We start from the raw sequence: 14105 nt of genomic DNA on the forward strand, positions 1-14105 counted from the left end.
ATGGTCAACACCTAAATCAGACTGATTATATTCTTTGCAGCCAAAGATGGAGAAGCTCTATACAGTCAGCAAAAACAAGACCGGAAGCTGACTGTGGCTCAGATCATGAACTCCTTACTGCCAAATTCAGACTTAAACTGAAGAGAGTAGGGAAAACCACTAGACCATTCAGGTATGACCTAAATCAAATCCCTTACAATTATACAGTGGAAGTGAGAAATAGATTTAAGGGACTAGATCTGATAGACAGAGTGCCTGATGAACTATGGACAGAGGTTTGTGACATTGTACAGGAGACAGGGATCAAGACCATCCCCAAGAAAAAGAAATGCAAAAAAGCAAAATGGCTATCTGAGGAGGCCTTACCAATAGCTGTGAAAAGAAGAGTGAAAAGGCAAGATATACCCATTTTAATGCAGAGTTCCAAAGAATAGCAAGGAGAGATAAGAAAGCCTTCCTCAGTGATCAATGCAAAGAAATAGAGAAAAACAATAGAATGGGAAAGACTAGAGATCTCTTCAAGAAAATTAGAGATACCAAGGGAACATTTCATGCGAAGAAGGGCAATAAAGGACAGAATTGATATAAATAAAGGACCTAAGAGAAGCAGAAGATATTAAGAAGAGGTGGCAAGAATACACAGAAGAAGTGTACAAAAAAGATCTTCATGACCCAGATAATCACCATGGCATGATCACTCACCTAGAGCCAGACATCCTGGAATGTGAAGGCAAGTGGGCCCTAGCATCACTAACTACAAAGCTAGTGGAGGTGATGGAATTCCAGTTGAGCTATTTCAAAACCTAAAAGATGATGCTGTGAAAGTGCTGCACTCAATATGCCAGCAAATTTGGAAAACGCAGCAGTGGCCACAGGACTGGAAAAGGTCACTTTTCACTCCAGTCCCTAAGAAAGGCAATGCCAAAGAATGTTCAAACTACCACACAATTGCACTCATCTCACATGCTAATAAAGTAATCCTCAAAATTCTCCAAGCCAGGCTTCAACAATATGTGAACTGTGAACTTCCAGATGTTCTAGCTGATTTTAGAAAAGGCAGAGGAACCAGAGATCAAATTGCCAACATTTGCTGGATCATCGAAAAAGCATGAGAGTTCCAGAAAAACATCTATTCTGCTTTATTGACTATGCCAAAGCCTTTGACTATGTGGATCACAATAAACTGGAAAATTCTTAAAGAGATGGGAATACCAGACCACCTGACCTGCCTCTTGAGAAATCTGTATGCAGATCAGGAAGCCACAGTTAGAACTGGACAGGGAACAACAGACTGGTTCCAAATAGGGAAAGGAGTACATCAAGGCTGTATATTGTCACCCTGCTTATTTAACTTATATGCAGAGTACATCATGAGAAACACTGGGCTGGATGAAGCACAAACTGGGATCAAGATTGCTTGGAAAAATACCAATAACCTCAAATATGCAGATGATACCACCCTTATGGCAGAAAGTGAAGAACTAAGGAGCCCCTTGATGAAAATCAAAGAGAAGAGTGAAAAAGTTGGCTTAAAGTTCAACATTCAGAAAAGTAAGATCATGGCATCTGGTCCCATCACTTCATGGCAAATAGATGGAGAAACAGTGGAAACAGTGGCAGACTTTATTTTTATGGGCTCCAAAATCACTGCAGATGGTGACTGCAGCCATGAAATTAAAAGACATTTACTCCTTGGAAGGAAAGTTATGACCAACCTAGATAGCATATTAAAAAGCAGAGACATTACTTTGCCAACAAATGTCCATCTAGTCAAAGCTATGGTTTTTCCAGTAGTCATGTATGGATGTGAGAGTTGGACTACAAAGAAAACTGAGCGCTGAAGAATTGATGCTTTTGAACTGTGGTGTTGGAGAAGACTCTTGAGAGTCCCTTGGACTGCAAGGAGATCCAACTGGTCCATCCTAAAGAAGATCAGTCCTGAGTGTTCATTGGAAGGACTGATGCTGAAGCTGAAACTCCAATACTTTGGCCACCTGATGTGAAGAGCTGACTCATTTGAAAAGACCCTTGCTGGGAAAGATTGAAGGCAGGAGGAGAAGGGAAGGACAGAGGATGAGATGGTTGGATGGCATCACTGACTTAATGGACATGAGCTTGGGTAAACTCTGGGAGTTGGTGATGGACAGGGAGGTGTGCTGCAGTCCATGGGGTTGCAAAGAATTGGACACAACTGAGTGACTGAATTGAACTGAAGAGACATCAGAGGAAGAAAGGGCTCCTCTTCTGGCTCTGGGACTCCGCTTTCTTCTTCCTGTCTCAATGCTGGGCATGGTACTCATCTCCAGAGAGTCTCAGGGGCACCTTTGGAGAAGCTTGTCCCAACAGGTTTCCTAGCTAAGGTTCTCCAATGACTTCCTGGAAAGTTTAACACCAGCTTCTAGGCACCTTCCAGGTGAGATCTGTTGGCACCCCATGGTCAGTTTCCAGCTTGAACTTGACCTCAGTGAACAAGGCTTGATGACTCCAGCCACACCCTTTTTAGTGGGATCTGAATCTCAGCCTCTAAGAGGCACCACTCCCAAATTCATTCCCGTATTACTTACAGTTGTCTTTATTCCTAAGTAGCCAATTCCCTGTCACTAGTTAATAATTCTTTACATTCTGCCTTCCCTGTTAGAATTTCTGTGTGGCTTCTGTCTTCTGATCAGGCCCTGACTGATAAAATGCTCATATACATGCTGTGGGACTGCACTCCTCAGGCCTGAAAGTCTTGTTATGGCCCAATCTGCAGGCCAAAGAAAGAGCCTGGAAACAGCGACAGAGCTGTTAATATCAATGGTTTGTTGGATAGGGGATCTTACACGCCTGAAGTCAGGGAGGCTACTGTTTATAGGGGGAATTGATGTCAGGTTGGTTCACCAGTTACCAGGGAAATCAGCTGCTAGGGTACAGCCCTCACAGCCCCTTTGGTTAGCAAGCATCATGAGGGTGGACATTTCCCTTTAATAAACTAGCAGGTAGATCTGTTCTGAACTAAGGATTAGAACAATCCCTAGCTGGGGCAAGGGGCAAACATGTAGGCAGTTACTGGTTAAGTTCCATGATTAGGAGGTTTGGATAGTCAGGTAAGGAGGAAGCAGGTGAAGCGGGGACTGGTGGAGAAGGGGTCATACAGACAGCAAGCCATATACATGCCTTCATATACATCATGGCATACACCCTGGGGGCGTGTGTCCTTACATCAGATACGCGCAGCAAATCCTCTGGGCATTTAGGTCTCCTTTTCCTTTTGCATACTCACTGTATATCAGCCAGGGATCCATCAGGAAAATAGAAACTGCTCTCAGTATTTCCAGCAGGAAGGGATTTAATACAGGGACTCTGGTGCTTAAGTCCAGGCTTCACCTGATCCTACCTGCATCACTAGGGGCAGGAGACTTAGCCTTTCTGAAACTCAGTTACTACTTCTGTGAAGACAGAGACAATCATAGTACCTAACTCATAGGATTTCTCTGAAAAATTACATAAAATGATCCATGAAAAGTTCCCAGTACCTGGTAGATGGTTAGTGCCCGATCATTGTAAACTATTGTTGGTGTTACTATTCAGTCAGTTCAGTAGCTCAGTCGTGTCCGACTCTTTGAGACCCCATGGACTGCAGCATGCCAGGCTTCCCTGTCCATCAGCAACTCCTGTAGCTCACTCAAACTCATACAATCGCCTAAATGCTCTAGCACACCTGAGCTGAAATGTCTCAAAATCCCAGCAGTCTGCAGCTGAGGCAGCCAGAAAGGGAAGAGGACATGTTGGCAGTTGGACATCTGTCCCCAGTGAAAGTAAAGGCAACCCCAGATGGGAGAGGGGGCACAGAGGTGGGGGGATGGCATGTGGGGTGGGTATGACCCTGTGGCTTAAAGATGCCTACCTGTCTTCAACTAGATTACACAGCCTGAACTTCCTTTGACCCATACTGAGCAAACCTCTCTCTTCCACACACTTTTTAAAAATTGTAACTGAAAACATAATATATGCACATTGCTTTTTACAAAACGCTATACAGTTAGGAATATCTCTGTCCTACCCCAAACCTTCAATCCCCCCATCCTCCCACCTCAGGCACAGCCATCAGGAACCAGTTTCTTTTATGGTTTTACAGGCATATTCTAGGCATATACCAGTATAATATGTTTTCCTATTTTTAATATACAGGAAAGCACTGCTTTTGCTTTTCCACTGAGTAATATATCTTGGAGAGCATTCCATAATTGTGTGAATGCATCTACCTTATTTGTTATTTTTTCTTTAGTCTTATTCTTTTAAAAATCTGCATAGTATTCTTGATATGGATACAGCACTAACCAGATTGCTTCTAGTGGAAATTTAACTTTTTTCCGGTCTTTTGCTATTATAAGCAGTGTGTAATACACATCCGTGTACACCTGTCTTTCTTTTATTTGAAGTAGAAAATTGTCTTACCTCTCAGAGTTGGAGCCCTAAAGACCATCCTATGGTCTAGTATAAACACATCAGGGAAGGAGACGGGAAGCCCGCATTCCAGTCTTAGCTCAACCACTAACATCCTCTGCACTCAGACACTGATCACTTCATCTCTCTGTGTGACTCAGGTTCCTTGCTTGTCAGGAAGCAATAATTACACCTGCTTTAAATGGCCTCATCAGGCATTCTGAGAATCAAATGAGATAATGGGCATGGAAGTTTGTGAGTGCCATACTAATATACATACACATCTCTCATCAGGTTATTTGCCAAAACAATTGACACTTCACTATAAGAATCTGTCCACCAACTTTCAGCATGGTGCCTGCTGCACCCAGTGGGCCTTCTAAGGGAAGCTGAACCCCCCGCCCCCCACCCTCAGCTCCTGCTTAGGAACCACCCAAGGCTGCTGCACACTGTTCTGTATGGCCCTGCCTCCCCATCCCTCCACTTTTCCACTGCCCACCCAGCCGGGCTGGACACCTTTCCAATCGACGGGCTGCCCAGCAACTAGAATGAGAAGCTCTGCCCACATAGAGATAAAGTAGGTCATTCTGATTCCTGCTCTTGGGAAAGTCAACTAGGAAATCATGATGACTAAGACAGTTAAGACAAACACAACACTGAATGCATAGAGAGAGGTCATGAAGTCAGGGCTGTGAAGGGTTTTTAGAAGCTCAAGTTACAATATGCTGCAATTGGGAGGAAGCAGAAACCTTACATACATTAGAGCTATGAGATAGGGGGAAAAATGAGAAAGGGTGTTGATTAAAGTGAGAGGACACAGAGAAGCAGAAACATCAGAGCCAGCCAGGTAACAATGACCAAGCACACGAAGGCGCACCAGTGCTCGCTGCTGAAGGCAGCACAGTCCCCGGGGGCGCCCATGTGATCCTGTCTCCTCATTCCCTCAAGAGGCTTTACTATAACCTCCTTTCTCTGGGCTCAGTGGAGGAGGGGAGATTCTTTTTATGGTGAAGAAGTGCCAGACCAACCCAAGGCTCATGAGAGCTATCTCCCCAGCTTCCTAGAGAGTCCCCTAAGGACAGGTATATGCAGTTCTTACCTTGGGACAGGGGAAATGAAAGTGCATCTGGCTTGCTTGGAATATACTGCTTTCCTTAATGAATTCATGCAGTTTCATGGAGGACAACCTCCTAGGGAAAGGGCAGGATGGGGAAGGGCAGAGAGCAGAAATGGAAAGACAAATAGATAATAATTATCAGCCAAGACTTTGCTCATGCTGATCCTCTTGCCCAAATCCCACCTGCCCTTCATGTCACCTCTTCCACCAAACCTTCCCCAGCTGCTCCAATCAGAGCAGCACCAACCTTCCTGACAGCAACAAGAGATTGCATTATGGGCCCCAACTCTTCTTCCTGCCTCATATCGACACTTTTTATACTATGTCTTCACAGTTCTTCCCACTAAAAGGATGGAGTACATTTCCCCATCATTCGACTTTGAGTTTGGTCAAAGCCAAAGCCAATAGCATAAGATGGAAGTGATGGTATGCCAATTCCAAGACCTCTTGTGCTTCTCCCATTGCCATGAAAAGAGCATGCCAAGGCCAGCCCACCAGCCCCAAGAAGAGGAAGAAGCCGCCTTGACCAAGCCCCCAGAGGAGCCTAGCCTAGATCAGTCAACTCTTAGATGTCTGAGTTAAATAAATGTTTATTGTTGTTACATCACTGAGATTTTATGGTTGTTTGATAAACAACTGATACAACTACACTTACCACTTATTATACACTTGAGTACTTGGTGATTTTTAATAGCAGCTCATTAGTCATACATAATTGTTTCTCTGGGCAGGTCTCTCCTAGTTAAGACCATCGGATTTAGCAAATGAAAACACAGGATCCCCAGTTATAATAAATTTGAATTTCAGATAAACAACAAAGAATAATATAAATATGTCCCATGCAAGTTTCAGAACTTATTTATACTAAAAATTATTCATCTAAAATTCAAATTTAACTGGACATCCTTAAATAGATTTATCTGGCAATCCTACTCCTAGTGCTCGAAGCAGGATCAACATCTTACACAATAACTGTGAGATAGTTCCTATGGTCACCATCATAATTCTGGGAGAGGAAAGCCATGGTTCAGATAAAGATTTGCAACAGGGAGTTCCCTGGTGGCCTAGAGGTTAGTATTTGGGGCTTTCACTGTTGTGGCCTGGGTTCAATCCCTGGTTGGGGAACTAAGATACTACAAGCTGCCTGGCATGGCCAAAAAACACCTTTCAAGAAGGTAGCTGTTGAGCACTTTCTTCTCTCCAGTGACAAACCCTCTTGTAATAGAGATGGTGTGGTTATCATTTTCACAGCCCCTGTGTAGGCAGGTAACGGGCAAAGGCAGTAGCTTAGTTTCACATCAGTGCTACAGGGCAGCACGGCACTTAGTCGCTGAGTGGTGCCCGTATCTGACGCTTGCAACCCCGTGGACTGTAGCCCACCAGGCTCCTCTGTCCATGGGATTTTTCAGGCAAGAATACTGGAGCGGGTTGCCATGTCCTCCTCCAGGGGATCTTCCTGACCCACAAATCGAACCCACATCTCCTGCGTCTCCTGCATTGTAGGCAGGTTCTTTGCCCGCTGGGTCACTGGGAAAGCTACAGGGCAGGCGAGTGGGCATATCCTTATTCCCCTCCACAAATGAGTACACGGAACATCAGAGATGTGAAATAACTTTCCCTTGGACATCCAGCTAGAAACAGTAGCAAAGCGAGAATTCAAACGCACCCCTTTCTCTCTCCATATGCAACCCTGCCTCCAGCTACCAGCAATGTTTTTTGCCATTTCCACAAAACTGAAGACAACAAAGACTCTTCCCCAGCACCCAATCTCTCTACTGTTCCCACTCAATGCGTTCAAGGAATAATCGAGGTTGTATCAGTTTGCTAGGACTGCCATAGCAAAGCACCATAGACTGGGTAGCTTAAATGACAGTGGTTTATCTTCTCACAGTTCTGGAAGCTAGATGTCCAAGGTCAAGGTGTCAGCAGGGTTGGTTTCAGCTAAAGGCTGTGAGGGAAGGACCTGTCCCAGGCTTTTGATGGTTGATTTTCTGTGTCACCTTGACTAGGCCCTGGGATACCCAAATATCTGGTTAGACATTATATCTGAGTATGTCTGTGAGGATGCTTCTAGAAGAGATCAGTATTTGAATTGGTGGACTGGATAGATAGACTACTCTGTTTCAGTGTGGATGGGCATCATCTCATCCTTTGAAGGCCTGAATGGAGGAAAAAGGCAGAGGAAAGCTGAACTGACTCTCTCTGCCTGAGATATCAGTCTTGGACCGGGACTTACACCAGCAGCGCTCCCGGTTACTAGGCCTTCAGACTCAGGCTGGAAGTTATACATCAGCCTTCAGGAGTCTCCCACTTTCTGACAGCAGATCGTGCCACTTCTCAGCTTCCATAATCACCTGAGCCCCTTCTTTATAAGTTCTATTTGAACGTATAAGATGGGGCTCCTGTTGGTTCTCTGGAGAACTCTGATATGAGACCTCTCTCTTTGGTCTTCAGACAGCCATCTTCTCCCTCATCTTCACATCATCTCCTCAGGTACACATCTGTGTTTCTGTTTCCTCAGTCACACTGGATAAGGACCCACCCTAATGACCTCATTTTAACATAATCACCTCTGTAAAGACCCTTATCTCTTCATGAAGTCACATTCTAAGGTACTGGGGGCTAGGACTTCAACATATGAGTGTGGGGGGTGAGAGGACAAACTCCGACCCATAACAAGGTTTGTGGAGCTAACTGTGACTCATCTCAATGCAGCCTGCATTTAAAAGAGGAACTTCAAAAGAAGAGACTTCAAATGATGGAATTCTGGATTTCAAGTGGGGGAATTCTAGTTTTCAAAGTGGTCCCTAGGGGTGCCGAAGGCCCACCCTGTAGTTCTTCCTAAAAGGCACCTCAAAGGTATCCCACCTTCTGCCAAAGGGGCCCTAGCGACTGGTGGAATGTGTGTTATTATGAGGACAGGCGATTGTGATGGCGGTCAGGCTGTGGAATCTTGTGAGGCCAAATGTTAATGCCTCAGAAAATGTCCTTTGGCCCCAACTGGCAGTGTTGTGGTTTTCTGGATGGCAATGGAGGATAGGGAAATGATGGAAGGCCGAGGGGCAGGAGAAAGTTGCCCAACCTTCCCCAGGATGGCGCCTGATGACCCCATGTCTGAAGGAAAGCCAAGGGCTTCGTTGGTAAGGAGGATGCCTCTTCCCACTTCCCCAGCCTGTCCCAGTGAGGGGAGGAAGAGCACAATGGGGACACCACGAGCTAGGGGCTGAGTGCTAGGAGATTCCAGAGAGCAGCTAAGAGGGGGCTGACATGCACCCCGTCCCACACTGGCACCTGGCTGTATCCAGGGACCAGGGAGCTTTCATAAGATTGTGAAGTCACCTGAAGTTGCCTTTGCTCTCCCACATCTACCTCTCCACTTCCCAGGTGGCTCAGATGGTAAAGAATCTGCCTCCAATGCGGGAGACCTGGGTTCGATCCCTGGGTTGGGAAGATCCCCTGGAGAAGGGAAAGGCTACCCACTCCAGTATTCTGGCCTGGAGAATTCCATGGGGTCCCAAAGAGTCAGACTCGACTTTCACACACACATACACACATCTACCTCTCCATGGGTGGGGGGCGGGGGTGGCTTTCTTCCTCCTACAGATGGGGATCCGGGTCCTCCTATACAGGGGTACTCAATGCAGATCCTAGGTTTCTTCCTACCTCTGTCAGTTAGTATCTAACTGATCCCAAACTAGTTGTGGGGGGGGTGGGGTGAGTCACCTGCAAGCAGCGATTTGAAGATCACCAGGAAGACAGACTTCTACTCAATACCCCCACCACACCCACCTGCAAATTTAGGGCACCATTCCTCTGTCAGTTTCCCTCTCCATCTTCTTAACTCCCAAGGTCCCGATAACTCCTTGTAAGTTTCTCCTAAGAATTCAGTCTAGATGCTTACAGCTCACAACACACTTTCAAGCGCCCCCCGGGGCACGGTGTCTGGGGCTGCGGGTGCACGTGGGGTGGGAGACGGGGCCGCCCCAGGCTGACTCCTCCCATCCCCTCATTTCCGTCTCCCCAGCCCCAGGAGGCAGACACCCCGAAGCCAGACTCCTCCTACGACCACCTGGAGGAGATGGAAACTTGTGAGGACGCAGGCTGCCCGGGGCCACCTAAGTCACTGTCCTCCAAGGCTGGCCCGGCTGCCACTAAAGGACAGGCGGGCGATGGACCCGAACCCGCGGAGCTGCCCTCGGTCCCAGCCGCGGCGGCGCCGGGGACCCCGGTGCGCGAGCGCAACGCCGAGATGGAGCTGGAGAAGGTGCGCATGGAGTTCGAGCTCACGCGGCTCAGGTTCCTCCACGAGGAGAACGAGCGGCAGCGGCAGCACGCGGAGGTGATGGAGCAGCTGCGGCAGCAGGCGGCGCCCCGCCTGGTAGGTGACGGTCCCGCCGGGCCGAGGGTGCGGGACGCTCGGGCGGAGGGGGCCCGGCGGGACCTGCACAGGAAGCCGCCTTTATCCGTCTGGCGGCTGCGTCCCACCCTACCTCCGCTCGCGGCTTTAGCGCTTCCGTGCTAAACTCAGATCCAGCTCTTCCAGGAAGGTTGACCCCAGAACCACCTTGTCTACGGTTGTCCTCCTTAGGGAAAACTCAACATTTCTTCTCGGGCTGGATTCCCACCCCCCTCCTCTCTTCTCGGCATCTCTTAAAACAGGATGCCTGGGCCTAGACTGCAGACACCCCCACCCTTCGAGCCCCCTCCCCATCATGTGCCCTCCAACGCTCCCCCACCCCCAGCCCTGACCCCCCCACCACTGCTGCCTGGCCGGTGGATTCTGATAGAACCATCCCCTGCCCCACCACACACAGACACACACCTCCCCTGATCAGGGCTGCATTTGTTCTATTGGATCACACTGCCTTGCTGTCAACTAAAACTTAGATATCTTTTGGCAAGAAATGGGCCACTCTCCCCTAACCTAAAAGTGGATAGAAAGCCTGTGTGTGATTAAATGGGATGGGAAGTTCCTAACACTGTGGCTGGACCATCATAAAGCGCTAAATAATGAAAGATGTTATTGTTTAAAGCAGCACTGTCTGAACTTTAAATCAGACAGTTCTAGGTTAAAATCCTGGCTCTGAAACATATGAATTGCATGACACTGGGCAAATTACTGATCCTCTTTGAACCTTGGTCTGCTCATCTCTAAGGCTATACCTACCTCATAGGGTTGTGGGGAGGATTAAATGAAAGAATACATGTGAGGCATTCTGAAATGAGCCTGGCACATTGAGGTAAGCACTCAATAAATGTTAGCTATTACCATTTTTATGTACTCACGCAATTCACTTCTTGACCCAAATGCAACAACCTATGTTCATCACTTTTTAATTTTATTGGGATGTAATGTATTAGCTATGCTTCCCAGTTCTGAGTCATCCTCAGTTCTGAGAAACGTGCCTTCTGGCTTTATCCGAGTCATTGCTATAATTGTTGAGGAGGATATGACCTAAAGTAAATACCACTGAAAGATCTCCCTACAGGTTAGCAATGTTCCATTAATCAGCACCCTTGAGTTACATTTTCTCCAGCTCACATTTCTCTACCTTGTCCAGAAAACTGTACTGATACACACAGTATCAGAATTAAGTTTCCCAGAATTAAGATATTACATGACAGCATTTCCCCAACTGTCTGGTCCATGTTCTTTTTAAAGAAAATTAGGTTGGCTTTGCATGATTTGCTCTCAATGAATACATGCTGGCTTCTTAACAATTATCTTTTGTTTTTCTTGCCCATGAAATACTTGCTTTTTAGTCTGAAAATCTTTCTCCTTGCTGGAGGAGATGGAAATCTTTATAGTCCTATCTGCTCTCTGTCTTAACTTAAAAAAAAGAGACGTTGGAAGTGTTTTGAAAAGTCTAAAAGATTTCACAAATGCACAGTTTGTTATCAAAATCACAGATGTCAGTCATTAGCGTGCAGACCACCAACAGTGGCAAAGAGTCTGTGGACACAGAGCCACACCTGGTCTGCAGAGAAACACAGTATCCGTCCAGCCCTCCAATCCCACCCCAGAACACCTGGTTTCTTCCTCTGGTCTTCTGCCTTCCTTGCCATTCATTCTAGAGGCAGCTTTACTGGAGTCAATTTCTGCCCTCCTCAGTTTTATTTAGTTGCCCTCACATTTTATGTAGTTGTTTCAACAGTATTGTGTTCAAAACCCCACCTTTAACAATATTTTACAAAAGCGTTTTACTTCCTGTGCATTTCCGTGAGGAGTTGAGTTGATTTTTAAATTCCCAACTCTCTTTTTCTGGGTGGGTGGGTGAGTAGGTAGACAGTTGTTATTGTATTGAAAAATACCTCTGAAACATATTCATGTTTCTAGTGAATTCAGAGCATCACCAACCCCGCTTACAAAAAATACGGCATGAGTTGAAAAGATATTTTAAAGAATGAACCATAGGTGTGATGCCTTCTTAACTGCAGATCATACTAGTTACATCAGCTTTTACTCCACTTATATGTTAATGCTTTCTACAGTTTAATTGGGGATCTGTTTGACCTTAATCACATAGATCCTGGAAAAGAGCAACACACAGGCAGAAACTGACCCTCCCCCACACCCAAGACCCTGAGGGTTTAGGGAGGCCCCATCACCTGTCTACTACCTGTCCACAGGAGAGACACACCCTGGGCTGAAGGATCACAGCCTGTCCCGATGTGACACAAGCCAGCACCCAGAAAATCAGATACAGGCATTTGTGCCCAAGGGATGCCCTCTCATTGGGCCACCATCCAGCAAAAATGGTGGGGCGTCAGGGGAGACCGTCTAGGGAGCTAGCCCAAGATCCAGTGTCCAGATCTGGGGATCTCTGAGTAGGAGAGAGACTGCCCACATGTGGGGCCCACAGGCTGCATGGAGCGTACAGAGAAAGGAGGGCGAAGGCCAGGCTCAAGAAGTGAAAAGGATGAGTCCCCTCTGTGCCAGTAGCCTTGCCTGGAATTTTTCATTCTTGTCTCACGCTTCCTCCTCACCGTCTTGTGAGGTGGGCACAATTACCCTCACCTTGGGTGAGGAAGACAGCCTGCCTGAGGTCACATTCCAGAAGGGACAAGAGCAGGAAGGAAGCCCAGGTCTGCCTGGTGCCCCGGCCCTGCTTGGTCGCTTCCACTCTCTTCTTTCCCCACAGTTCTCGGGAGGCCTCCAGGACCTCCTGCTTCCCCAGAACCAGTTCACCATGTTCCTGTACTGCTTCATCTTCATACACATAATCTACGTCACCAAGGAGATGATCTTCTTTCTGTTCTCCAAGCACTACCTGTTCTGCATTGCGGCCATTTTGCTCTGTTTGATTAAAACTTTATGGTCATACTTCCAAGTGCCTTCGCTCTCTCTCCATCACTGGGCACCTCCTTCCTTCACCTGCGCCCCTCTCCCCCAGTCAGAACTTGCTGTTAGGAAAGGTTTGCTGTCAAACATTTACACCTTAGTGTGAAGAAACGTGTTTAGGCCTTGTACTGAGCCCGAGTTCTCACTGTGGGTGAAGACACTTTGTTTCCCAAGAGGAGGATTTCAGAAGGTAGTAGGTTAAGGAGGCATCTGTAGGGAGAAGGGGTTTAGAAAGCCTTTCCAGAATCACAGAAATTATACCATGACTGGGCTGACTTGGGATCCACTGAATCTGCTCATTTAGACAGATCTTGTCTGAGGTGTGGGGAGCTGAGGGAGGTTCCCCAGAGACGTCCACATCCCAGTTCCCATATGTTACCTAATGTGATTAAAAAAAAAAAAAGACTTTGGGATTAAATTAAGGCCTGGAAATGAAGAAGTGACCCTGGATTATCCAGATAAGCACAGTGTAATCAAAAGGGTTCCTATAAGAGGGAGGCAGGAGGGTAAGAGGCAGAGAACATGTGGCCATGGGAGCAGAGTGGGGCATGATGTGGGACCACGAGCCAAGAAATGCAGGCAGCCTATAGAAGTCAGAAAAGGCAAGAACACGGACTCTTTCCTAGAGTCACCAGAAAAAATGCAGCCCTGCCAAAGCCATTTTAAATTCCTGACCTCCAGAACTGTAAGAGAATAAATAAGTTGCTTTAAGCCACTACATTTGTAATAATTTATGACAGCAGCGAAACTAACACAGGAAACTAACACAAAAGCCAAAACTCTGTAAACTCCTTCCAGCTCTGCAGACATGTCAAGATGGCATCACCATGCCGCTGGCCCATTTAACCCTGGCCTGAGCACACAGTCCATCACACAGGCCCAGAGCCTGCCCTCAGTCACATGCGATCCAAGAACAGAGATGCTGAAGCTCCAGGGAGCCTAATCATTGGGCAGTACAGGCCTGGGTGAGGTGGGGGCAAAATCTGGGCATACTCCTAGGGGCCTTGGGAAGGAGGCACTGATGTCTGATTAGATCCACAACAAGTCAGCAATGCTGCTCTCGTGGAAAAGTAGAAGGAGAGGGGACAAAACCAAACAGGCCACACAGTCCAACCCTCAAATCACACACACACACACACAGAGCTAATAGCGGTCTACAATAGACAGGTACACAGATAAGCAGGCAGCAACGACTAAAAGGAACAGACTCTGGGCACTAGA

The 14105-nt window shown here is 46.9% G+C and overlaps 1 protein-coding gene across 1 annotated transcript; it reads left to right on the forward strand.

Moving 5' to 3' along the window:
- The first annotated feature begins 8518 nt into the window (after nucleotides 1-8518).
- On the forward strand, nucleotides 8519-12990 carry TMEM247 (transmembrane protein 247). Its single transcript, XM_043470337.1, has 3 exons — nucleotides 8519-8682; nucleotides 9567-9920; nucleotides 12685-12990. The coding sequence occupies exons 1-3, from the start codon at nucleotides 8566-8568 to the stop codon at nucleotides 12988-12990; spliced, it is 777 nt and encodes a 258-aa protein (XP_043326272.1). The 5' UTR covers nucleotides 8519-8565.
- The last annotated feature ends 1115 nt before the right edge of the window (nucleotides 12991-14105 follow it).

The sequence above is a fragment of the Cervus canadensis genome, chromosome 5 (genome assembly GCF_019320065.1).
Source record: "Cervus canadensis isolate Bull #8, Minnesota chromosome 5, ASM1932006v1, whole genome shotgun sequence".
NCBI classification, from domain to species: Eukaryota; Metazoa; Chordata; class Mammalia; order Artiodactyla; family Cervidae; genus Cervus; species Cervus canadensis.

What these genes read in the sequence shown, in the direction of transcription:
- TMEM247 (XM_043470337.1), top strand. Translation starts at nt 8,566, where the DNA reads ATGGCAATGGAGGATAGGGAAATGATGGAAGGCCGAGGGGCAGGAGAA. An exon ending in GAAAGCCAAGGGCTTCGTTG is followed by an intron (nt 8,683 to 9,566) that starts GTAAGGAGGATG and finishes CCGTCTCCCCAG; the next exon opens with CCCCAGGAGGCAGACACCCC. An exon ending in AGCAGGCGGCGCCCCGCCTG is followed by an intron (nt 9,921 to 12,684) that starts GTAGGTGACGGT and finishes CTTTCCCCACAG; the next exon opens with TTCTCGGGAGGCCTCCAGGA.